A 27,325-nucleotide genomic window follows, 5' to 3' on the forward strand; every position below is an offset into this window, starting at 1 on the left:
CACCACCGTGCCACCGCAGAGTCAGGTTGTTAATGTAAAATACAAATCAAGTAATAATTTATATTGTTATAGATTATAGCATATAGCAGTAAAGTAGCTAAAATTAGTCTCACCTTTACCAACTTCCACATTAGTAATGCTTACACATTAATGCATCACTAATAATAATCCAGTAATATAATATTTATTTTTCTTAAATGAGCCATTTTGCATAATGAGTGCTTTTACTTTTGGTTTATTTTAATGTTAACACTTTTTACTAGATTTTTAAATGTAGGACATTTTCTACACTGTTGCATATCACTACCTTTACTAAAGTACAGAAATGTACCACCAACAAAAAAAGTAAATGTGAAGGTTTTCAAGATTTTGACAAATAGATTTAGGATTATAGCTGGAATGAGGTGAAGACATCAGTGGATAACAGAGCCAACAAATAGTCCATCCATCCATCGTCAACCGCTTATCCTGCGTACAGGGTCGCGGGGGGGCTGGAGCCAATCCCAGCTGGCATCGGGCGCAAGGCGGGGTACACCCTGGACAGGTCGCCAGTCCATCGCAGGGCCACACATAGACAAACAACCACTCACGCTCACACTCACACCTAAGCAGACACGGGGAGAACATGCAAACTCCACACAGAATGGCCCCCAACAAATAGTGAAACATTTAATAATGAAAATAAAGATGTATAACCTAAGATTAGTTTAGTTTATAAACTGAACATATAAGAACAGTAAAGTAGTTATGAATGCAACATACATGTGTACATTTAACTATTCATATTGTCAAAGGAAATAATTGTTTGCATTTATTGTTGAGTTTAAATTAAAACAGGGCTTGACTTTAGTAAACAGTCAAATTAAGAATGGCGTTGATAGTGTTCAAAACACAAAACAAACTCGGAACCTCATCGTTTTTCTTTATGGACCTGGACTTGCAGACTCTCTCAGCATGATACTGGGTGATTAAAAAAAGCAGCATTGGTGACATAGATGCAGCCTGCCCTCGTGCGGCACGTTCACTGCCGTACAAGGGAATGAAGCCAAGTAGTGCAGCCTATCCAAAGATGCACAACGTCAGTATTTCTGGTTAAAAGCTACCATCAGTTTATTAATGCTGATAAAATTACCACTTGAATGCCATACAAATAAACTAAATATTTCTATCATTCAGGTTTTCTAATGGCATTTAAATACAACAATTCTATTCAAAGAGTATATTTGTCATGCCTAGTTTATATTTTCAGCGGAAGACTGTTGTGAAAGTGAAATCAAACACGGAGTATTTTCAGCATTTCATTAGTTTTCTCCTCTATTGGGCCAACTGGTCCTTAAAAATAACCAGATTGAACGTCTACCATTTAAAAGACTTCTGTTCACACCCGTGCGTAAAGTTTACTAAGCAAACATCCATGCGGATGTCTTGTGTAACATAAGTTAACCGCGGCAGGGCATGGGTTAAATTTTCTTGCAGGAAAGTTTCACTTTCAAGTGAAGTAACTGGGCTGAATTCGATAAATGACCTGTGGGGGGGATCTCCAGCCCACCTCTCGTCTCCACTTGTCAGTCCTCCTGAGAACTGATATGTGGTTCTGTGTAAGAGCTGGAACTGAGAGCGCACTCCTGCTTTTCATCCACTTTCCACAAAGCAACATCTGGTGCGCAGTTCATCTCGTAGTCTGATTTATTATTGATTTACAAGAGGGATAGTTTTTTTTCTAGTTTTACTGCCATGGCAAAATGGTCGCTTTTATTCTTATACTTTTTCCAAGGACTATTTCCCCTCATCTTTGGGCAGCAGCAGCGCTCAGCTGGCCCCTGGCGGCACCGCATTCAGTGGGAGAACAACGGGCAGGTTTATAGTTTAATGAGCACTGGATTAGAGTACCAGGCCCCGGTTCGGTCTAGAAGCCAGTCGAGGGTTTATGTGAGTAGCAGGAGGGATGGCACCATGAACCAAATGCCGGGAGCGCACAGAGGAGCGACGCCTGTAAGACCCGAACAGGCTGAGTCCAGACAGTTCAGGACTGATCACGGTGTGGAGCCAGGATCAATTGCACCAGGACATGATATTAGACAGTATGCGCCTTTTATTAGTCGTGGTTCAGGGGGCAGGCGGCAGCCTGCGCGCCCGTACGGTGCAGGAGCTGCAGGTTATCCAGGCGCACGACGCTTTAACCCCGAACACACTAACACTATCAACGCCTCTGCACCGGGGAGTTTTACAGATTTACCACGTAGAAGAGGGGTTGTCAGTGTGGAGGCTACAGCACTGCACGCCAGAGAGCCAGGGCCCGGTGCGCAATACCAACAGTCACGCGCGGTGCCAGATGCGACGTCTGTCTCCAGGCAACCGACGCAGAGGGATCACTCTATCTCAGCATATCCCACAACTGTGGAAAGGGAATCTGAGGCTCCTGCTCCATTCCTTGTACCTCGTGAGGATGTTTCAAACGAGGCAGCCGGTAATGGAGAGGATATGGTTAACGACGACCCTCGAAATCCCTTTAAAAACCACAGGAATTCTGTTTTCTATAACACCTATCCCACAAGAGGGAGGTCAGTGGCTCGCATGCGCGTTCCTCCTGGCACAGGATATGGAACAAGATATTTCCAAAATGGTAAGTTAAGTGTCCCATTTAATATGGAATGAGTTTGGCCTTCTTAATTTGATTTTAATGATCTTAGACCAACGTGATGGTCCAGTGGGTGCATCAGTTTGCAATAAACCTGCTCAGACTAAATAACCCTTTATTACATAATAATTACATTTTAAATCAGCTGGTTTTATGAATAGTATAAAGCCAGTTTGCACAGCCTCAAACTGAATGACAAGAAGGGGCTTTGGATCCCAGGCTGACAGCTCAGGAATGTAAAACACTTTAAATTATGCCTACAAACACAAAAGCTGCTTTCATTTTCAGCCTGGATATCATCTATGCCAGTGAATTGTTCTCTGCACGAATAAACTGACAATACTAAATTATCAGAGTTAGAAAAATAGCCTAGATATTAACTTTAATCTCCTCTCCCAGGACTGCCAGACCTTGTGCCAGACCCATATGCCATCCAAGCAGGTGCCTACATCCAGCGCATGCAGATGTATGCGCTCCGCTGTGCAGCTGAGGAGAACTGTCTAGCCAGGTAATCTGTGGTGCCAAAAGAAGTGGTGATTCACTTCTTCAGTACGCAGACACTGAAGCAGACACACACACACACACACATACATACCTACACTGTTTTTACTGCTCACTGACGGTTAATTTCACTTGTTTTAGCACAACTTTTGGTTGCTTTAGGATAACTTTCAATTATATCTGTACAACTTTTCAATCTGGCAGGATAACTGTTGTGTTGATAGAGTTACAAAAACTGTTTGATCTTATTATGGAGCAATGGTTCTCCAACATGATGTCCTGCCAAGACATAAATGTTCTGGGTTGGTTTTCCCAAAAGCATAAAGCACAATGGAACAAACCCTTTGCACTCCCGTACTTATAAGAAAACTAGCCCCGGGAGCTCAGCCAATAGCACTTTCCAACGCAGCTCATGCCCATTTCCCCTGTGACCCATCCAAGGTCGGCTTATGGACCCGCCGTGAGAGACATCGACTTCAGAGTACTGCTGCGGTTCCCCCAGAAAGTGAAGAATCAAGGCACGACTGACTTTCTTCCTGTCAAGCCGAGGCATCAGTGGGACTGGCACAGCTGCCACCAGTGAGTTTACTCAGCCTACAAGTGAAATGACCTCACATCATTTAAATGCTATGATTGGCAAAGCTCTATTCAGCTCTGATATGACAAAAAACCCACCACACCCTTAAAATTACCTTAAGAACATCAAATTGTGGCCTTAAAAGGATTCCTGAACCCTGTTTAAGCCCCACTACAAGAACGAAGTTCTTATTCTTTTCTATTCTACTCTGTTCTACATCCTCAGACACTACCACAGCATGGACGCCTTCAGTAACTACGACCTACTGGACGTCGTTACTGGACGTAAAGTGGCTGAGGGACACAAGGCCAGTTTTTGCCTGGAGGACACGGGCTGTGACGCCGGAATCAGACGGCGCTACGCCTGTACATCTCATACACAGGTATATACACTTATAAAGTATGTAAAGTGAATGCTGTCTAACCTTTAATTAATCGGGTAGTCTCACTGAGATCAAGATATCTTTTGCAAGAGAGACCTGAGGAAAGCACACATCTTTACATATGTTGACGTTCCAGTTATGTGATTGTTGGTTATACGATAATATGGTACATTAACTGCCATCTCATGAATACTGGACAATTCAGTCACTCATAAAGTGTTGATAATACAAATTCACAGAAAAGTAGGCAACCGTCTTAACAACTTATACGGTGAGAAAGAAACAACAGAGAAAAGCTCACTCCAAATTGCTTAAACAAAAGCAATCCTGGGCCATCTTTGATTTGTATTATATAATTTAATAGAAGAGCTGTGAATTTAATACAAGCGCTTGCTTGGTCAGAATAAATCATGTGTTTTTTTGTTTTTTCTGTTTTTTATTTTTTCACACGTTATAAGGAAATACCTGGGTCCCATCCAGAACTGTGCAAACAAGTCTGACTTTAAACCAAGTCTCTTTAAATTTGAGAAGAGATGTAATATACTGAAGCAACTGCAGTAGAAGACCTTTATAATGTAGTGGTAAAACTGTTAAGTAGTCAACAAATTGTCAACATAGTTTGAGGTTTTTGAAAAAATATCTTGGCAGCAGGTATTTGGTCAAGATCCAAAACACTGGATTCTACACTTTCCTAAATGCTACTAGAATGTGTCTTTTGTTAGACCCTCCCTGCTTAGTTGTTGCCTACTTCTTTCAATCTCCTCACCTCTAGTTTTTAGCGCAGACCTTTTGTGAAACTTTAAAAGCCTGTGAGCCAAGATTATTCAAGGGATGTCACATTTTTCAGACTTGTCAAACCTCCTTCAGAAGACATTATCCTGTTTTAACAGGTTGTGTTGTTCTCCCTATGACTAGTAAACTGACTATGATGAGTAAAACTGGTGCTCATATAAATGATGAAGTGGGAATTCTGGTTAAAACCTTAATAAGAAAAATTCAAAAGGGAAGGACATTGCTTTTCAGTATGTCATGGCCAGAAAGCCAACTAACTTATATTACTGTATATACAGATACTGTATATACAATTTATTTTATTTCATTTAGCCAAACAAAACGTAGTGAAAGGAAAATGCCTTGAGTTGCTGAGTTGCTTTCGTTTTGAAGTTTTTTGCATATCATCCAGATCCACTTCTGAGAAATGTTTTTGTAACTAAAACACCAGCATGTGCCAATAAAGAAAAACATCCTGAGGACCTGAGAATATTTATTATATGTGTTGTCTGGGCTCTGTGATTCTGGCTTTGCACTACTTAGTGCTGGTTTCTTGTAACAGCTTTGCTTCCAAAGAACTGTTTGTATAACTAAAACTCAAGTCTACTTTATTTGCAGCGCTTGTAGGAAAATAGTAGTCAAAGTCATCTAAAGAGCCTGATTCAAAGCTTTAAACCACACTGGCGGGGTGGGGGTTGGGATGTGCTTTCAGGGGCTGAGTCCAGGATGCCATGACATCTACGCTGCCAATATCGACTGTCAGTGGATTGACATCACTGATGTGCCTCCAGGAAACTACATCTTGAAGGTAACACATGTCACATTAACGGCACATCAACTGCTCACCTGCATAAATTCAGCTGTTCATGGATTTTATTTCTCATCATAGCGATTCATTTATCTCACCTACCTGCAGATCCGCCCAAACTGTTTTAATTTATGATTTTTTCAGGTTACTGTCAATCCCAATTTCTATGTCCTGGAGTCAGACTTCTCCAACAACATAGTGAGATGTGATGTCACATACACAGGAATTTATGTTCAGACACGCAACTGTCGAGTAACAAGGTACCGTATAAGTGTTTCTGTTGCACATGGTGTATTGTCATATAACATCAACATTTTAATCCTTAAGATAAATTTAGAATCAATAGGTTATATGCAAGATTGAACGTATATGAGAAAAAGATAGGTGACAATTGAGAGATGCTGTATCAAGTCTTTGTTTGTTTATAATTTAAATGCCTGTGTTTTCATATCTCTTTTTCTTCCCTTTTTCAGGGGTTAAAATCTTCCTTTTCAAGTGCTATCTGCAGGTATTTTGCAGCAAACATCTCTCCCTGTACTGTACAGCAACATCGACTCTATGACTTACAAAAAGTGCAATTGGTAAAGTGTTTAATTGTATGTTTACACTAATTTTGTACATTAAACTAGTGAGATCCTCAGATATACTTGATTATTACTACAAATGTGCCATGGTTCTTTTTTGCCTTAACAAATACAAGTACTTTGTTCATATACATGTCTTTCTGAATGCTGGTTTATTGCTTGAAATGTGTGTATTGTTGCCACGTGGTGTCTTCGTCTTGTTCATATGCTTTGTGTTATCGTTTTGTGCACATCATTAGTTTTTAAAGTTTTATTCAAAGGACAAGATATGTATGTTATTGTCAACAAATCTCATGAAAAGACCAAAACCAAAACCTTCCCACCTGGTCTCTGGCTTTCAGTCCCAAGCCCATTGGTTCCTGATGAAAACATAAATCTTTAAAAATGGGTCACAAACAGGGCTGCAGTAAGGGAGGGGGCTCTTGGAAGTTATGAAATAAAATGGTGTGTGTTTCCATTTCTTTTTTGCACCCCTCAGTACAAATTAAATGGTTCAGTCCTACCTAGCTGCACCCACGAGTCAGAAACATGGAAACTAGCTGACAGTAGGTCTCTACAGAAAGTCAAACTCAAAACACAAATCAGACTGCCAACAAACGGAAAGACAGGCAGAAAAGGGCTGAAAGGAAGAACAGAGGGCAACAATTTATTTCCCACTTTCTGAAAACCTTAATTGCTAGGCTTAATGTTGAAGCTGGTCATAAGATACTGTGCAATAATAACACTCTAGTGATGTGATTAACATTACTATCTATTTACAACATTCTTACAGTCATTACATTTTGTTTTTTTAGCTGAAATGTAATCAGTACTTTAATCAATAATCAGCTCTGCCCTCATCATGCAGATGCAGCTCCAGTGAACCCACCATCAGTCCTCCCTAGTCCTACCCAACTCTCAATTGAAGGAGAAGAAGGTGAGCAGTATTTCATTGATAGTAGCTAACGTTAGCTAGTTTTCCCCCGAGGTGCCAGTCTTTGAGTGAAACTTCAATCCTCCTCTACTTCTCCCAGAGTAGAGATCATTCAAAATAAGTAATTATTATCACAAAATTATACAGTAGTATTAGTATGCATAAGTAGTATGTGCTGACCAGCTCAGTGTCATCACAAAAAGTTTGATAGGTGTTTGTACAGCAATGTAGCCTACATGGGGGGTTGACATGGGTGATCTATGGAGGTACCCATGGTCACAAATATGTAGTTTCATTTTAAAAAAAAGACTAAATAATTTTTTTAATCAGCACGGCACTGTATATTTCTTTTGCAAATGTAATTCAGTAAGTATTCATGGTAGGTGTACAGTATGTGGTATGAACCTAAAGGAGGAATAAGCTACAGTATATTAGGCTTTGGACACACAGACAATATTTGTTAATAGGATTAATTCATTGCTGGTATGGTCTTTTCATGGGGTTCATTAAAGAGAATGAGCATGAGAATGAGATTATCACTACACTTGTCCTTTAATTATTTGGTGGTCACATTAGCTAATTGCAAATCTCATTTCATGTTCAATACCAAGGGCAGTATGTTGGAGTATGTTTGTTGAATGTGTGGTTGTGTATAAGTGAATGCAAAATGTGGAAAATTGTAACATAAAACTGAAATATTGTTGAACATCGTATTATATTCTGTTGTTATGTTGGACTTAATGCAATAAAGATGGTTAGGAGTGCGGAGTTTATTATTTTAACAACTCTTCCATTTTCTTTTCAGTATCAGCATTAGTTTAACCTTCTACAATGCCAGAATACTAAAATTGTTCCAATTTGTTGTTTAATCACTGAAAATCTTTTCTGGATGTTCTTGTTTTATTATTTATAATGCCATGGACCATTAATAATAGATTTTAACAGCTTTAACAAAAGTGTCTTTTTCATACAAAAGATGTCAGTGCTGTGCAGGACTGAATTGGTATTTCATCCTTGCCCTGTTGAATGGAGGAGCTTTACTTTGAGTGATGCGTGCAGATTGTGGCCTCAGAGACAAATAGGCCTCAAGGCAGATGATGTTTGCTGACAGGCTTCTGTGAAGACAGCCCGCAGGATCTTATACAGCCGTGCCATATCTACTAACATCTATCTACATAGCCAGAGCACGATGAATGGAGGCCTTTTCTCACTGTCTCCTCCTCTGTGCATGTAAAAAGAAGTATCTCTTAGTTGCCATAAAAGACTCCTTCCTGTCCCAGAATTTATCACATCATGGCTTTGTTCACATCCACTGGGGATTGTCTAAGACGACAGGCGTTTTAATAGCACTTGGATGTTTTGTCTGAGTGGGAGGATTGACACAACCCACCAGAGAATATCTCCAGCGAGTCATTCAAAGATGTTTTAACCAAGGACAAATGTGTTTTTGCAGCAAGCACTAGACTGTTTCAAACAGCAAAAGAAAGTGAGAAAGACAGAGAAATACTAAACCTGAGTATATTGTATTCACTCTGGAGTGGATGGTGCTTCACCTGATTCAAAGATGTTTTTCCCTTGAACAAATTGCTCTCTCACAACAAGCTTTATATATCATGAAGCGGTTTTGAATGATGTACTGGAAAACACGCAGGCTCCAGACAATGTATGCACTGTTAAATGCACAGATGTTGGATATTTACAGCGAAACACAGCTGAGGAAAGCAGCGAACTGGGGAGATTAGGCTCAATTGAAATGGTTTACGTTGGAAGTCGCCAAGGTGCTTCCCTGCCAGAAGAGATTGTCTGTGTTATTGAAAGTGTCTGGAAAATCCCCCCGACTCCTATTGAATCCACTCCAGTCCTGTCTGTCTAGGAATTTTCAGGACAATATTTACAGTGACTGTTTCAGCAAAGGATCGCTTTTAAGGAAGGCTGAAGTCTAGAAGTAAAAAAAAAATTTTTTTTAATGTAAAAGCAATAGTCATCCATGCAAGCAAGGCTGTACCTATACACAGCAGTGCTGTGAGCTAAACACTAATGTCAGCATGCTAACACACAATAACACTGTCAACATGCTGACGTTAACCACATATACTTTCTACCATGGTCACATCTTAGCTTAGCATGCTAGCATGCTATGATTTGGGAATATTAATTTGTGGACTAAATTTCATGGTAGTCCACCCAATACTTGTAAAGGCATTTAACTAAGAAATGTCAACTCCATGGTGGCACTAGAGGAAAAGTCTGAGCAAATCGATTCTTCTTCCTCTGGGAACCATTACTGTTTAAAATTGCATTGTTTGAGATATTTCAGTCGGGACCAAAGTTGTGGACAAACTGACAGACAGACAGTTTTGCCATCCCTGACGCTGCTTTCTCCACTAAATACAATGTTTGCCAAAAAGTGACAAAAGAAATTTATTTATACTGACCAAGAAAGATCTCCTCCATCAAAGTCAATGTTTAGCCATTTGGCATTAATCTTTTGAATTTTACTTACTTAACACTCTTGAAATTGTTTTTCACTCCTTTATAAGTCAGACCAACATTGCCATCCCCAGAGCCAATAAAAATTCAAGGGATTTTGAACTTCAAGCTGTCCAATTAGGTGATGAGTGTTTGGCTGACTGTGTTCCTCAGAACTCAGCTGGTCTCCTCCTTTTTGGACCAGCATGTCATTTTAAACATGTCATGCTGTAGCAAGGACAGTGTCTGTTTGTTCAGCTGTGGAGCTTCACACCAACATCTGGACGGAGTTTCTCGTTAGCCTTACACAAGCACAGACCAGCATTGGCAAAGGAAGTTGGGGAGGGGATGGGTGGGTGTGTGTGGGTGGGTGTGTGGGTGTGTGGGTGGGTGTGTGGGTGGGTGGGTGTGGGTGGGTGTGGGTGTGTGGGTGGGTGGGTGGTTGGGTGTGTGGGTGGGTGGGGGGTGCAGGCTGGCACCTCTCAATTGGCCTCAACAAACACAATCCAGCTTACTGGTAGGTAAGGTGAGGAGGGGATGGGTTTTGTCATCTGCCTGCAGCATACACTGAACATACTGTGGCAAGGAGAGACATTTTCCGGATGCATCTGGGCAGTGTTTGGAGAGGTTACTAAGGCCAGGGTTTGGAATTTGCAGGTCATATTTCAACAAAGCAGGGCCACGTGAGAGCCAGCGGGGACGTAACACAGGAACGTGCTCAGCTTAAAGAGAGCGTCTTGACAGGTTGGTTTAGGCACAGAGCAGAGAAATTCCTTAGCAGTGCTGTCATGCCGCTGAGATTGAGAACAGTATTGAGGTCAGTTGTAGACCAGCGAGGACGTGTAGGGCAGACACAGTGGGCTACTTCCTCAGCCGGGGTCACCTACACAACCAGCAGACACAGTGTTGTAGATTTAGAGAGGGAAAACTACAACGTGCGCTGAGACAAAACACAGAGGAGTCATCTTGTAGTGGGACTGATGATGAATTATGTTTCTCTTTCAAGCTGGGTGGTATTGTGACTTGGGTGGTATTTGGAGACACGGCTCAAAGGATTTGCTATTCTTTGATTGTTGATCCACTGTACTGTCTGTCTGTAAGCTCCTCATCTCTTATTTCAAACACTTGTATTCATTTTTCTCTATGCCAAACGTTCTTCACTTTAAAACGCCTAAAGGAAGCCCTTGGGTCATAATGGAAATGGAAAACTGTTTTCAAAATCCCTAATTGATCATAAACAATGAATCACACTTATAGTTTTCTGTTTAAGGGAAAGCAACTCAGTGTCTGTTGTTAGCTGGAATTTACAATATTTCAGGATTACCTGACTTTTTTTAATTTTGGGTTTGTCTAGAAGTAAAACAACATATGTTGCTAGACAATAATGTATACAGAGTTATCTTCATCTTACACAGCAATAACACACAACCTAGAGTATGCAAACAACCGTGGTTTTATTTTTCAGAGCCTGATTCTTGATTTTCAGTCTTATCAGTATTTACTTTGATGCTGTCTGATTTTATTGTTTGTCTTGCTATTTTATTAGTTCTGCTAAGGTTATTTCTGTCCCTTCTGTTTTACATTAAAGCACTATATAAATGGGATTTCAAATGTGACATATAATAAGAAAAAGGTAGCATTTTACATCAAAACAGAAAGAGTATAATATTAAACTCAATTAATAACTAAAAAAATCTAAATCTAATGACAATATATCAGCTGACACATTTTTGAAAAGTATCCTTTTTTAAAGAATTGTTACAAAGAAATGCACTTAGCTAAACATTTCACAATTAAAGAGAAATTTAACATCCCCTGAAAAGTGGTTTAACTTCTCACCTTTCTGCAGTGATGGACAGGTGTACTCCAGGATCTTGTGACATCACTGTTGGGTATGGTTACAGGTGCGTCATGTTATAGTTAGGGGTTTAAGTTCCTTCCTTATGTGTCGTGTGTACTTCCTGCCTTTGTGAGTTTGTGTTTTGATTGACTGTCCTACCCTGATTAGTTTTACCTGTGTCTAGTTAAATCCCTTGTGTTCCTGTTCTATGTTTAAGAATTCATACCAAAGGTCAGCAAAACACTGCTTTTCAAACTGGTGCCACTTTATTAGGTACACCTTACTAGTACCGGCTTGGACCCACTTTTGCCTTCAGAACTACCTTAATTCTTTGTGGCATACTTTCAACAAGGTGTTTGAAACATTCCTCAGAGACTTTGATCCAGATGGACATGATAGCATCACGCAGTTGCTGCAGATTTGTCGGCTGCACATCCATAATGCAAATATCCAGTTCCACCGCATCTCAAAGGTGCTCTATTGGATTGAGATATGGTGACTGTGGAGGCCACTGGAGTACAATGAACTCATTGTCATATTCAAGAAACCAATTAGAGATGATTTGAGCTATGTGACATGGTGCATTATCCTGCTGGAAGTAGCCATCAGAAGACGGGTACACTGTGGTCATAAAGGGATGGACATGGTTCTATTGTCTAATTTTGGTGAGCCTGTGTGAATTGTAGCCTCAGACCAGCACATCTGGCACCAACAACCAAGCCACGTTCAAAGTCACTTAAATGCCCTTTCTTCCCCATTCTGATGCTCAGTTTGAACTTCAGCAAGTTGTCTTGACCACATCTCCATGCCTAAATGCATTGAGTTGCTGCCATGTGATTGGCTGATTAGCTATTTGTGTTAACATGCAATTGAACAGGTGTACGTAATAAAGTGGCCGGTGAATGTATATTGGCTTGGCCAATTTATTAGTAGAGGTATACTAACGAAATTTGGCATAATGTAGTAATATATATTAAAAAAGGAACCTACTCAACTTAATATGTAATCAAAATGTTTTACTGTTCATTAAAACACACTGTAATCCATTAATATAATCGATTAGAGCTACATGTCATTACCTTAGAGCTGCTACTGTCTCTCTCTGTCTGTGTTTTAGGAGGCTGGTTGGATCTATTAGCACCTAGCTGTTAATCAGGCTGTGGCCTTTGAAACCACAGTTGTTCAGCTTGTAGTTTTCCATCCAGAACCTAAACAGACGAGGAAACAATACTCCACTAGACAGGCCAGTGGTATTAACAGCATCCTACTCATGTATTGTTTTTGGGTGGATGAGACAAACGGGAGGTGGCAGTACTAAGAGTTGTGTTGTTCTTGGTCTCAATGTCTGTCTGACATTCCAGAGTCACTCCAGTATTTACAAAGGCGGCACAGCCAACGGCTCAGCCAGTGTGCCTTCTGGCTGACAAGACTCATTGACAGGGTATGTGAAAAGATGCAGACTTAGACTGCAGGCCAAGACGTGGCCTTTCTCAAAGCCCACTAGGCTTTAGGCGCAGCATTATCTAGGAACCAGGCCAGCAGACTTTAAGTGATCGCATTGAGGATTGATTGTTTTGTAATTTCAAATTGGTGTTCATACAGCATTCTCAATATGTCTCTAGTGAGATTTGTGTCAAAACTTAGATTTGAATCAAATAGAACAGTTGAAAGAAAGATTTTATTTTTTTTTTTTAAAACATGCTTTTATCTCAATGCCAAAAATACCTCTCCAATGAATAGCAAGCAGATTGATTTTGTATCTGGAATATGAAAAACACTCGACAATGTTCATGACTAAGCTATAAAAATATTTATTTTACTTTTAAGAAAACACAGAATTTAGGAGATACAATGTTGTTATTGTAGTGGTGTGTGCTTCTATGCAGGCCTACAGGTGTTTAGCTGCTCTTGAACGCACCTCCAGAGCATCAAATTAGCTCCACCCAGAGCAAACCCCCTCATCAGCAGAGCTTATTTAAGGCAGCTGTGTTATCATGGCTGCCTCTTTACCTTTTCCCAGCCTTTAGGTTGCCACATGTAACCCTCTGTCACGTTTAGATAGGCGGTTGAGTTTAAAAAAAAAACACCTATCTTATGTTTGTGTTGTGTTTTCCCAATGACTGAGGTTGTATGTTTTGCAGCAGTCTGCTGCCCCTGTGTTTCATGTTCCAACGTTCCCTGTCTGGAGTGGCGTGATGTACTGTCCTGTACAGAGCACTGTGTTAAGGTATATGAAGCTTAATGAGCAACAAGTAGGGTATAACTTCCTGAGGTGACATTGCACATTAACTACTTTTATAGACCTGCTGCTAATATGTATGTTTTAATTGTAAATTGTCTGCTGCTGTTTTGCCTTTGTTAAAGGATTTTAACAATTGTTGCTGGTACACTTTGGCTGTAGTGCCTCCAGGTCGCACTCCCCTTGTATTTTAGATATAACTGGTCTGTTTTATTCAACTTGTTGGATTTTTTTCATTTAGTGGTCAGCTTGTGGTGGAGGCTAGGCACGCTAGTTTGGGTCCCTCCACTGATTGTAGTGTTAACAGCACTGGGGCATGATTTGGTAGTGACATGATTTGCAGTGAACTGGTTTGCAGTGACTGTCAATTGCAGTGGGCACATGCGGTGGGTAAGTTGGTTCGCCCCTGGAGCACACCCTTAGTTTGCCTCTCTACAGCTGGCCCTGGACCACTCTACCTTTTTGTTTGGTACAATAATATTCAGTATTGACTGGGAGTGTCTTCTTAAAAAAATAACTTGTTTGCCAAATCTGTAAAACTTTTATATTCAATTATAACTAATTATTTGCATTATTGACCATCCTCTTTTCAGGCACTTCCAGTTACTGATTATCAATAAATGAGTTATTCTTTTGGAGCCATGTCTGTCTTACTTCAATAAACCTGTGTAGCCTTTGTATAAAAGGTTAGTCAAAGCAGAAATGGGATGGACGTCCCCAGGTGGCGTTGTTGGATTCTGGTGCTGATTCCTCTTTTAGCGCCACCACCAGCCTGCTACATTATTTTCAAACTTGTGATTCATCCAGCGCTAGTCAATTAATAAATGTGTTAATCAGGAACAAAAATCATCACTTAAGGCATTTATCAAGCAGTGATAATTGCTATAGCTATTCAGATGTGAGTATGTGCGGTTTTTCTGTTTAACATTTTTAAAGTACATACTCTTGGGCAGGGCAGCCTTTCTGAAATACTGAGGTCAAAGAGCAGATTTTTAAATGTGTTATATTGAGTTTACTAAAACACTTACAATAGACATGTTGACAACAGCTGATAAGCTAGCGCTGGAGCAAGGTTTAAAGAAACTTTAACATCTTTGTCTTTTTCCTTATTTTATTTATCCTTAATTTACACTCCAGCAACTACAGCCAAACTCATAACCTGAGTTCATTACACTGAAGTACAACTACCGTTTCAAAGCATTATTCTAACGTGTTGCTTGACAATGTTTGGGGTGTGTTTTTTTCCCCTGTTAGAACACAACATTTTTATTTAGAATATTGTCATTGGGCTATCTAGTTTTCCCCTTCAATACAAGAACATTGCAGTTTTATCTTATGTAGATCAGCTTTTGGTAACTTTTTGCTGGGATATTTGCATTACTCTTTTAGCATGACATCATGTATGTAGCTATCAAGTGCATATTTAAACCTGTAGATTTGTGCCACTTGGGAGAAACGGAAAAGAGCGGTGAACACACTGATATGTAATCACCTTTACATTGAACAAACATTGCTTTATTACACATCCAGCAATTACAGAGCAGCATTAGCATTCATTTGGAGTCCTGTTCCTGTCCACCTGGCAAATGTAAGTGTTCGACTCTGCTTTTGGTCTCCAACTCGCAACAGAAATATCTGGTTCCTTAGCTGCTAAATGCTCCCCTATTTTCACCAGCTAGTCTCTAACTGTATCTGTTTACCGCTGAGCAGGTAAGTGTACAGGGTGTTTTTCTGCTGGAAACCACACTGAGAGCAGTGAGTGAATCAAAAAAGCTTAGGAAGCTGCGGATTCGGGTAATCCATGTAGGTTCATCACTACAAGAGACCCCTTGTCATTTAATACATTATAAAAATATAGATTATAGCCACTTTACAATTCTTTTACAAGGTTTGTTTTAAAGAGGTGGTATTATGCTCATTTTCAGGTTCATAATCTTATTTAGGGGTTTTACCTGAACAGGTGTACATGGTTTAATTTTCAAGAAACATTTTGTCATACTGCACATTGCTGCAGCTCCTTTTCACCCTGCGTGTTGAAGGCTTCCTTTTAGTTATGGAGTGATGCATCTTGTCTCAAAATGATTTTGAGTTGCACATGCGCAGTTCCTTAAGGACTATTAACCAATCAGAAGCAGAGAAGGGCGGGTCAGTGAGAAGCTGGTAAACACGGCTATTCAGCTGTACGTGTTGCCGACCAGCTTGGCTGGAGCAAGAGTTTCAGAATGAGTTATTAATCTGTAACAAATACAGCTTTCATCCATAAGGTTTTAACTAAGCTCTGTCTCTACATCACAGTAACAACTTTATGTCCACTGACTAGTGTTTGGAATGGAGCGGAGAGGTGTGTGCTGCAGCTCAGTGTTTTTACACCCGTGTTTTTGAGGGGTGTCGGAGTAGCCGCTAGGCGAGCATTATATGAGGCGCATTTAGCTTTCATCCCTGTGTCATCACAACGATGAAAGGGAAGCGGCTGGACTACAAACAAGCTGTTTTCAGGCAGTTCAGAGCAGAGTTTTCTGTGGGACATGGGAACTCCCTTTGGGCTGGACTTTGACCTTTTTCACTTTGCAAACCTATAACATGCACAAAAAAGGTATATAAAAAGCCAAAAAGCATAATACCACCTCTTTAAAACGAATCAAATTAAAATGTTGAAAAGATGTAGATGTTTCCATTCAATTCATGGGCTGTAATAACACGTTAGCTTATTGTTGTATTGTAAACTGCATATGTGCAGTGCAAAATTGGAAAGTGCAACAGTAGGGGAGCCATCAGTTGTCAACTATTAATCGCCAACTATTTTGATAATCTGCTTAATAAAAAGCATCTGATTTACAGCTTCTTAGACGTAAACATTTTCTCATTTCATTTCTCCTGTTTGTGGACAAATTAAGACATTTAAGGGTGTTTTCTTGGGCTTTGGGAAACAGAAATTGACATTTTTGACAGTTTTCTGACAATTTATAGACCAAACAACTAATCGTTTTAGCGAGAAAATAAGATTAATCAACAATGAAATTAATCGTTAGGTGCAACTATTTAATTTATTTTAAAAATGAAATATACAAAGTAGTATAAGTAATAGTCATAACATTTTTGGGGTCTTTTTTCATAAAATTGAAACATTGATAAATACACTGAGTATTTATCAATATCCCTATGACGAAAGAACTCCATGTTATACAAGCTGATAACATGAAAATGGTGATGTGTAGCAACTAGCATATCAAACGATTCCTCTCAGTCAGAGCTAAAGAATAAATAATGTTTGTTGTTATTGTCCTCCGACTGTTTTTTCTGTGAGTTTTTACAGTGATATGAGTTAAACAGCTGAGAACAGCAGACTCTAGGTTTTCATTTAGTGGTCCCCCGGGCCTTGAGTTTGACCTGTGCAGTGCTCAGAAAAGTAATGCCAACTAAATAATTGTAAGTTGCAGCCCTAGTCTATACTATTATCAAATCACAGGGGTCAAAAAGGAAAACATTTTTCATTTTGAATGTTGCTCTTGACGAGTAATAATGGACTCTGGTACTCTCACCTCGCCCATCTATCTAACCTTTAGCTGCTTATCGACTCTTCACAACCTCACCTCTCACTCGCCGTTATAACACAATTACTCCAGCTGCGATAGGCTGCAGACACAGAGAGTGACAGACAAAGTGGCCTGGACGGTTAACAGGTTGCATGTGTCATCCTCCATCTGTCACCATAGCTCTCCATCAGTGAAACAGACCGAAAGAGAGACACAGAGTGAAGGATGTTTTGTGATATGGATGGATTACACTAGTTGTCAGAGGAAAGTGGTGTGCTCTGATAGCAGCAGGACTCTTGTGAGAGCAGAGTGGTGAAAGTCTTTGACTAGATTTAAGTAATCAAGAGACACAGACCCGAGACAGCGTGACAGGATAAGGCCATGAGAGATCACACACTGTCATCTACAGATCACCATGGGAAGAATGTATTTCTACAACTTCCACAACCATTTGGGATACTTCTATCAGACTCAATGGATGCATAAATAATTTCCTAGAGTCAGGAGCAAGGAAATGCTGGCATCATTTCTTTTATTTCGTATTCAAATGTGGGACATTCAGCGGTCAATGCATCTCTGGAGTAAGATAATTGAGACGTCAGATTGATATATGAGAAAAGTGCTGAAGAATTTTTTTGTACTGAAATTTAATCTCAGCTCTGCCTTTGCCTTTTGTCTCCGTGCTGATTATTCTTCTTAAACACTCTTAAAAACCATGTAGCACTGACAAAAACAGTATAAAACTCTTTATTTGTAAAATGTCTGTACAATAGTTTTAGATTATATAAATCTTTAATATAGCATACATTAGGTTAGGTAGTATCCAAACTGGTGTAAGCTGCCTGAAAATAGATATCTTTGCAGTAAAAAAAAAAATAGTATAAATAAATTAATATTGTCATGAAAAGATACCTTTATGTTTCTAATGGTGGTTGTTGAGTAGTTTAGTCTATTTTTTTGCCATTGCATCACCAGTAACAGCAAAAGTAGAGATTCTCAGAGAGGTTTGACTGCCACTCCTCCATGCTTCTGTGCTCGTGTGACATACAGCTGCGGGTCGACTCTTGGGGGAGTTTTCCCTTTGGAAATATCCCCACCTTCAGGCCGTGCTCCGTTTCCGCCGGCTGACAGCTTGTCTCAGTGGCATCAGCTACTGCTGGAAAAATCAGAACATAAAAATGGGGGGGAAATCATTTAAATTGAGACCTCTGCACCTCAGTGCACTCTGACTCACCACTGCACCACAATCAAATACTGTAAAAACTGTGTGTTATTTCAAGGCTTTTCTTAGAACGTCATTCACTGATGGAGCCACAAAAAGTGTTAATATCTACTGTACTGAAGGTGAAGCGGCGTGTGTGTGTGTGTGTGTCCTTGTGAGTCATGTTGACTTGCTTGTGGAGGAACACTGGCAACCAAGTTTTTCTGTGACATGAGGTGTATGAGCAACAGCAACATTAAATTAAATGCAGAGCATATAACCACATCATGTAAATACAAAGTACAACTTTGTGAAAAATAATTATACAAGTTCAAACAATGAAAAAAGTCAACTTTCTGTCTTTTCATCAAGTACAGACCAGAAAACAGACTGTACATGCCAGAACTGCAGAATCCTGAATACTACCTCAAGTTTGCTGTGTACCGAAAAATTTATGGTAATTTGATTAAATACTAATGTATTAAGGAATGTGTATGAAAGCATAATATGCACTGATTTTATGAAGTTTTTAAATGTAGATTTTGATACAATACCCCATTATCATTTCAGTTGATGTAAATTAATAAATTACCACAAACCACACACACCTGAGGCTTTTCTGGTGTCAAGTTTGCAAGGTCAGTAATCCAGCCTTGGTTCTAATCCAAATGTGTAATCATCTTTTCATGTCTTTTTATTTCCTACTGGTTTATACAGTGTTGTTTCAAACTAATTAATTCTACCATGTCTCCTTTGTGTGTATTCATGGACACCACACTAGCTAATGCTGATCATATAATAAATAGGGTTGTTTGAGGATTGGGTAATGTATTATGCCAATGAGAATACTCACAAGTATAGAAGTACAAATGTGTATGTGTGTGTGCCTGTGTCTTGTACTTAAAACTATGTGGAGTCCTAACCTTTGCAAATGAGATATACTTCCAAACAACCACATTAGAAGAAGCTAATGGGAAACATTTGAACAAAAGGGGTGTTTGAGGGAAGACTTTGTTTTAAGGTTAAGATTAGATTAGTTAGGCTGAGTGTATGAGTATCCTCGCAAGTATAGAAGTATTAACATGTGTGTATGTGTGCACGGCTGGGTTGCCTTGCACAAAATCTGTTCTCTGGGTGACTAACTCAGATGATTCAGGCTTTTAAAATATCAACAGCATCTGTGCTTTTGAAAGACTTTGTTAGTGAAAAGAAAGGACAGTGTCGAACAGAAAAGCTACATTACATTTCAACTATTTAAACTCTTATCTGACTATAAAAATTAACGCTCAAGCACATGTACCTTTTCAACCCATTTCTCTGGCTGCCAGCCTTGACCCAAGGCTGCAGCCTTGGAATCGCGTCTCTCGCTGCAGCATAATATGAAGAGCTGCTTTGCTGTGCAGCGGTGCTTATGTTTATATGGACGTCAAAATATACCAAGATTTTGCCTCTCTCCAATCTGGCATGTGGCCAGGGGGGTTTATGATTAAAACCAGATTGTGCTTGCCCAACTCAGAGAGGCCAGAAAAATAGATTGCAGTAACACATACTCTGCACAAGAGGGAAGTACAGCTGTCTCTACAGTATCTGTAAGGGTGGAATACTTAACTGTATGTATTTAATTTTCCCCTCTGCTGGAGGGACTTTTTCACAGATGTCATCTTGTTATTAAGTCTGCTTCTAGTTCACAGTCAGTAATGACACATCTGACTGTGGCACAAGACGAGATGTTTGGTTCCTCCTCATCAACCCCTAGTGGTAAATGATGCCAATCCTGAGTCAGAGCTATGATCATCCTGTAAATCTAATGATGCCTCTTTTGTGTCACATGATTGGAATCAAGCGGCTATGGGGTCTTCCTTAGCCAGAAACATCTAAGCTCCTGCCAACTCTCAGTTCCTTTGAAGTGATGACTAAGTTACACTACAAAAAAAGTGTCTTAAGATTTTATCCTCCTCCTTTTATCAGATTCAAGTGATTAAAGTGAGGATTGTATTTTAAAATAGGAAATAACCAATGGCTAATCTTGTTTTGCAAGTTCAGAAATTCCCCAGATCCATTCTTAATAGTTAAATTTTACTTCAGCAAGTGACATTTTCTCACCCAGCTGGCTGATTTTGACCACATGTGTAAGCAAATTGAAGAACAAACGCTCATTTCTCATTTCACTTGCCAAGACAGACACATTTTGTAGTGTAGGGAAGGCTGGGAAATCATGTGACATCAACAAAAGCAGACGCATTACACCCCCTCCACCGCCGCCCACACACAGACATCACACACACACAGACATCAAACATACACATAAACCCTTTTTTCAAACAGGGAGGAACACTGCTATTCATTTACTGACTTTGAAAAATATGCTGCCAGTAAACACGTCATCGGCTGCGAGCGCTGACGGAAACTGTAAAAGAAGAAGGGGGGTTACTCTTGTATCTGAACTTACCATGAGTTGTTCCCCTGCCTGGTCCCACTCTGACCTCCACTCGCTGCAGCAGGGTCTCATGTTTCAGCCCCCCATGGCACTGGGGCAAACCACCCCCCTCCTTCACACCATGCTGGTGCTCTGGCAGCCTCTCCCTGGGTAGGTAGGGGTCCTCACAGGCTTGGGAGGTGGGTACGGGCCCTTCCCACACCGTCCGTTTTGAGGGTACAGAGGAGGCTTCTGAGTTCTTGAATTGGAGGTGCTGTTACCAATAATGACCTTAGGGTCTAGGCTCTGTGGGTGGGTCTTAGGATGAGTTTGGTTGGAGTGATACAGGTGGGGCGGGTGGCCGTTTACACCTGGCTTTTCGTGGTTGATCTCCTTACTGAGGCTGGATGGTGTAAAGAGGCTGGTTTTGACGACTGATGCCATGTGAACTGGGGAGGGAGAGTTAGTTCTTAAGATGATGCGGTCTTCATTGATGTGTTGCGACACCTGGACAGGGGGAGGCTTGTGATTGGGCAGCAGGGCCACCCTGAGGTCACCTGGGTGAGTTGAGCCATGAAAGTCATTGAACTGAGTGATACAGGGCGCCTCCTCACTGAGGTCGATACTGGCTGTGAGACGATCAATCTGCTCGACCACCTGAATGACAATAAAGAGAGTCGGTACGTGTCCAGCAGTGGTGGACAGAAATAAGTAGATTTTGAGTTTCACCAAAGACACATTTCCCCTCTAATGTCAGATGGTTTCATTTAATAGAAGGTGTAAAACTCTCCAATATTTCAGAAAAAGGAAAAACTTCAGAATATTTAAAAGTAATTATTACAAATCTGTGTAGCAATTTTTTTTTCCTTGCCCTGACCCCCTGATTGGGAACCACTTGACTAAACTATCTAACTGTATATAAAGAAGTTCAAATTAGCTCCACTAAAACACAAACATGCTGATTATGCATTGATACATCAGCATTAACAATCTAATAATGTCTGAGTAATAATAATGAATGAGTACTTTCATTTTTGACACTTTCAGCTGATCATACATCTGCACCATGTACGGAAGTAGGATTTAAACGCAGGATTTATACTTGTAATTGAGTATTTATGCAATGTAGTAGTATTGGTACATGTATTTAAGTAAAGGATGTGAGTATTTATTACCACAGGTTTGTCTCTGACTGTGCTAAAACTGAAACAATAATCAACAATTTAGCCAGTCAAACCTGCTTCACTTCCTTTTGTTTCCAACAGTCTCAATTCACAATCATAAAGATTTCTAATGTCACTTTAGTACGCCAGGCGTTGCGCAGATGCATTCAGCTGTGAATCAATGCAATTTTACAGCTGCATGCAAAATGGATACTGTAAGAGCAAGGCATAATTTTGTAACAGTCTCAAGCTTTTTAATGTGCCGGCCGGAACGCTGCCAATTTCAGCAGCGTTCTGCAAAAGGTCATTGCAAATGGTTCTCAATCACCGCTTCGGTAAGAGATGATGAGTGAGTCACAAACAATACAGTCAGCATGGAGCACACATACTGATATGCTCTCATGAACATGCACACACAGATACACAACCTGTGTCAAACTGATCTGCACTTTTGTCAGCATCCAAGCTTTGTGTCAATTGTTTTAAATGTCACAGTATTCAGGGGAGCATCGATAAAAGGCTGGGACACCTGCACCTGACGCACACCTGATCCATACACATGAAGAATAAACACCCATAATAATAGACACTCCTACCTCTTTCATCTCCACGTGAACTTGCTTCAGACCTCCCAACACATCCTCCAGATCCGTCACCACTTGTCTGATCTGATCCCTCACCAAATCCTGCCTCCTCTTCTGCTTCACCACCTCCGAACCCTGCCGCTGGTGGTCGTTGTTGGTTGTCAAGCTTGAGGGCTCTAGACTGGTGATGCCAGAGGGAGGGGTGCAGGGCCCCCTGTGTCTGCTTTGGTTCAAGTGTTTTTGTGGGACTTCAGTGGGGAAGAAACATTTGTGAAAGCCACCGCGTCCGTTACAGCCCTCCTCTGATCCACCCTTCAGTTTGTCTCGGTCCTGATGGCTATCTCTTTCCTCCCCTCCCTCTAAGAACACAGGCCTCGGTCTACAGTGGCCATTTGGCATGTGTGAGTGATCTAGATGGGGATTGCGTGGCTCCAAATGATAGTTCTCAGAGGTGCATTCACAACTTTCCTCCCCCTCGTCCACAGAGACATACCTGACAGTCCTCCTGGTCCTGTACCCTTGACCTTTGACCTGAAGATGGGGGAGAGGATGTGGTATTCCGGTGTTAAAGGGGTGTGCCCTGGTGTCGCTGCGCACCACACAGCCACACTGTTCCCTGACAGACGGGTAGTGTCTCACCCCAGGCTCCAGTGGGTAGCTCCACTGGGTAGGGTTCAACTCCCAGGGGCAAACTTGGCTCAAGTCATCTGAATGGTTGTAAGGGCCTGGCCCTGCGAACACAGGCCTCCTCTGTGGGCTGCGATGACCGCTTCGCTCAGCTCTGTCCACTACGAAAGCTCTCCCTCCTACGTCTTTAACCCGAGGAGCCTGGATGTCTCTCCTGCAGTCCAGAGATGGGTGGTCTGTCTGTCTGGCTGATGCTGGATGGTATCCCGGCCCACCGTGATGGCTGTACGCTTGCTGCTCATAGTGGACGCAGTGCTGGCAGGGGCAGGGAGTGTTGATGTGCTGAAGAAATCGGTGGTGTCCCGTAGTTTGTGCGCCTCCTGTGTACATGTCCAAAGAAGTCCAGAGGCTTGTGTGGAAAACGCCTTAGAAAACAATTGGTTCCCCTCCTGTCCCTGGTCTCTCTCTCACTAGCCCAGTCATTCACTCGCTCTGTTTTCCTCATCTGCTTCTTCCCACAAGAAAACTTTTCTTCAGCTCTTTTTTTTCTCTTCTCTACTCAAGAAGTCTCCCTCCCCTTCCTTCCTGTCTGTTGTTTCCCTTCTTCTTCTCTCCTGTAGTTGTTAATCTCTGTTCCTGTTCTTTTCTTTCCTCTGGACCCTCTTTCCCCTACTTCTCCTAACTTTTTCTCTACTCTTTCTTCTTCCTCACCCTGTAGCCCTCTCTCCTACACGGGGCCCCTCTCCACCTCCCTCCCTCTCTCTTTCTACCTCTCCCGCCTCGTTGTTCTGTCTCATTTGCTGCTCCAGGCTTCTAGTCTCTCTCTCTCTCTCTCTCTCTCTCTCTCTCTCTGGCTGTGTATTTCCCGTTTCCTCCCCTCCCCTCTCCCGCACTCCTCTCTCTCTCCACCTCTTACTCTGTCTCTTGCCTCTGGTATATTCTCTCACATAGTCGGCTGTACCTGAATTTATGAAGTCCTTCTCTCCCCTCCACCTAAAATCCAGCCGTCTTGTGAGGCTCCTCCGGTAAAGGACTCCATATGGGTTTCGGTGTCTCAGAGAGTGCGTGAAGGAGTCCCAGCTGCAGTGCTGAGCTCATTAGCCCAGCTAAAGCCTTTGCACTCTGCAATTAAACGCTGCCTTGGATTCCTCGGCCACAGACTGAGAGAGAAGGGGAGGGGAGGAGAGAAGCACTGGGGGAGGTGGGGTTTCTAACATACACAGACGAGGGAGTAGACAGCACTCAAGGAGACATAGCCACTGCCTTTGTATAAGGGGTACATTTTTTCTGTATTATCTCCTTTTTTCTACCTCTCTCTCCACGAGTTCCTTCCCCTCTTTGTCCTTTGCAGCTCCCGTCATTCCCTCTCTATCATTGTCTTGGTTCAAGTGCTATCGCCTCAACAGTTGAGGAAAACTTCACTCTGCTGAGGCAAGTACAGACATTATTGAAGGAGTACTGTATACAAAAGTACACACCCTTCTTCCCCTTAAGTCCATACAATAGTGGTTAAATGCCACTTAAATGGCTCACTGTCAGAAAAGTCAAACCATGAGTTCAAGCCATGTTAAATTCATCACATTTTTTTATTATAAATAAATCTCTGCTCACTATAGATTCCCATAATCTCCAGACAAATAGGACAAAAAAACTCCTTCATATAAAATTAGAAAAGCAGGATGAGCAATCAAGATCTCTCTCCGTCTCCAAAATAGCATAACACGCCCGTGTTGTGGCTCTTAATCCACAGCGACTGAAGACAGCTAGGCGTTTGTTTTCAAAGAAAATAACTGGAGCTTTGAAAACAATGGTTTGTAAAAAAAAAAAATAACAAAGAAAAGAAACTACTCAGAATAACAGCAGAGGAGGATGAAGGAGATTCATCCATCCCAGCAGGAGGATGAGCAGTCCATTCCCAGCTGCTGAGAAAGACACAGGAAAGCGAGGTTATGCACATCTGTGGGTCATATTTACTCTAAATATAAGCAAGGTTGAAAATAACAAATCAGAATTGTTACTATAATTAAGTAGCTGTTTAATGTACACTAGTGGTGGCGAATGTAAGTCCATTCTTCTCTTTTCTTTTAGCTCTGTTTTTGGTCTCCACCAACTCCTGAGGAAAACGTCTGGCTCCTTTGCTGCTAAACGCTCCACTGTGTTCCGCAGCTACTCTCTGTGTCTGTCTGCACTGTGAGAGTGGTGAGAGGGAACCAAAACAGTAAAGTTGTTGCACATAAAACCATAAAAATGAGCTCAAAAGCGATAAAACGCTTTATAGAGCTGACGGGGTGATAATTCATAACTACTACAAGTAGTAATGTGATAAATTGTTTATAAAAATTTTGATCATCGCCTGTTTCTGGTTTACCAGTGACTTCAATACATGAAAAAATCAAAGTACATTATAAATCATAAATAAATCATCATTTTTTTATATCGCGCACCTCTGATGTATAATAATCTTATTTTAAAAGAACCCTCTCAGTACATTTTGACTACAATTTATGTAGTCTCTCAGTAAGCACATAATGTGGATCTGAACCCATTGTAAAATCAGCCAAGGATGAGCCACCTGTAGCAAACAGTCAGCCAGCCAAGAAAAAAGAGCAATCTGGCTATACATTATTTATTTATTTATTTTTAGTCAACCGTGTCCTTTCAACCTTGTTAGAATTGCATCACTGTTCACTTTTCAACTCTTTTTTGTTCTTTTTTTACTTTCCTTGACCCACAATATTTACACCACAGTACTGCATTTTGGTGTTTTTGGTATTGGTATTTTCCGCAGTCCAACTCTATCCATCTCATACAATATGGATCTATGCAATCCAGAAAAGAAAGGCAGAAAGATGAGAAATTCGATAAAAGGAGACAGAGCAACACCTCAACCTGTCATCTCAAATCTCAGTATTTCTCAGTAGGGTTTCCTTGGGCAGATCCCTGGCTACGAGCAACAAAAGGAATATCAAAGGTTGTAGTTGTCATACTGTCATACATATACATGGGTGTAGTATGTGAGTGTGTGTTGCCTCAGAAAGTTCCCAGCTTGTGCAGCTCTTACATCACACTGTTTTGTCTTGGACTGCCCACCTCCCGCTTGGCTGCATGACTGGAGGGCAGCCACGAAGTAGAGAATGGGAGCCACACTTCACCACTCTGCACTCCCCTGTCCTCACCAGGGTCAAGATGACCTAATTAGCACATATAGATACTTCAAATTAGTCTATTACAAGAGCTCAGTATGGTGTCGGGTATGTGGCCCATTTACTGCAGTCATCAGATTCTGCTCAAATAACAAACCCACCAACTGAACCTAAATCTAAAGGATGTATTTGAATTAGCCAATATGTTGAAATCACATTTAAAATATTTTTTTTCTCAATCTCCTTAATGGCTAACCATGCTTAAAATGTAGGCCGATATCCTCATGGTGCACATATGGCACATGGTCACCATGGATCATTTGTAAGGTTTTGTTACTTGCACTGATACAATGTTTGAGTTTCACTACCGATACCTAAACTCTACTTTTTTTCAATGTCTCAATCTGACATAGAAATACAACAAAATAAATCAAAGTTGTCAAGTGTTGAAGGCTGTCTAAACACAAGCAACCGTACAAGAACTTTTGCTTAGTGTGAAGAAAATTGTGAAAAACTGGCAGAAACAAGACTATGTACATGACCTGACATTTGATGCTTAGAGGACTTACTTGGCACATACTGACACATTTAGTCTGATACTTCAAAAACCCTCTCATCATAACAATTCAATGAAAAGTAGTAAGGCACCTCTAAAACATGAACTTCTCAGGAACTCTGTAGAAAAGTTTTTACATTTAACACTGTCAACTTTGAGTTAGAGTCACGTGTCATTTTCTGATAACTCCCATTTCAGACTGTTACTTCCACACGAGCACACAGATGTGGTGCGTTTAATGAGTTCTCTATGATATAGATATCAGGGTGTGTTACTGTGAACATTGTGTTGACTAACTTTAGTGCCAACAGAAGTATTCTAATAATGCACTGATCACATTGTCTTTGTTATTTGCAGGATAGTGGATATGATGTTCTCAT

General features: G+C 40.9%; 2 protein-coding genes across 3 annotated transcripts; one reads left to right on the forward strand and one right to left on the reverse strand.

Annotated features, from left to right (window-relative positions):
* The first annotated feature begins 1,512 nt into the window (after window positions 1-1,512).
* LOC119901867 (protein-lysine 6-oxidase-like) lies at window positions 1,513-7,947 on the forward strand. Its single transcript, XM_038717595.1, has 7 exons — window positions 1,513-2,623; window positions 3,038-3,146; window positions 3,581-3,718; window positions 3,942-4,098; window positions 5,582-5,677; window positions 5,822-5,937; window positions 6,151-7,947. Exons 1-7 carry the CDS (start codon window positions 1,735-1,737, stop codon window positions 6,155-6,157), a joined length of 1,512 nt encoding a protein of 503 aa, XP_038573523.1. The 5' UTR covers window positions 1,513-1,734; the 3' UTR covers window positions 6,158-7,947.
* A 9,823-nt stretch (window positions 7,948-17,770) lies between these two features.
* LOC119901868 lies at window positions 17,771-24,410 on the reverse strand. 2 transcript variants are annotated; one of them, XM_038717597.1, is made up of 3 exons: window positions 22,632-24,410; window positions 20,906-21,529; window positions 17,771-18,408 (listed from the first exon to the last, which is right to left on the reverse strand). In XM_038717597.1, exons 1-2 carry the CDS (start codon window positions 23,634-23,636, stop codon window positions 21,008-21,010), a joined length of 1,527 nt encoding a protein of 508 aa, XP_038573525.1. In that variant the 5' UTR covers window positions 23,637-24,410; the 3' UTR covers window positions 17,771-18,408; window positions 20,906-21,007. The 2 variants fall into 2 exon arrangements, with proteins under 2 accessions (XP_038573525.1, XP_038573524.1); XM_038717596.1 differs by having other exon boundaries at window positions 17,771-18,411.
* Window positions 24,411-27,325: the final 2,915 nt, after the last annotated feature.

This window comes from Micropterus salmoides, unplaced genomic scaffold (assembly GCF_014851395.1).
Source record: "Micropterus salmoides isolate LMB-PRFRI ecotype aquatic unplaced genomic scaffold, ASM1485139v1 Ms_hic_scaffold_14, whole genome shotgun sequence".
NCBI lineage: Eukaryota > Metazoa > Chordata > Actinopteri > Centrarchiformes > Centrarchidae > Micropterus > Micropterus salmoides.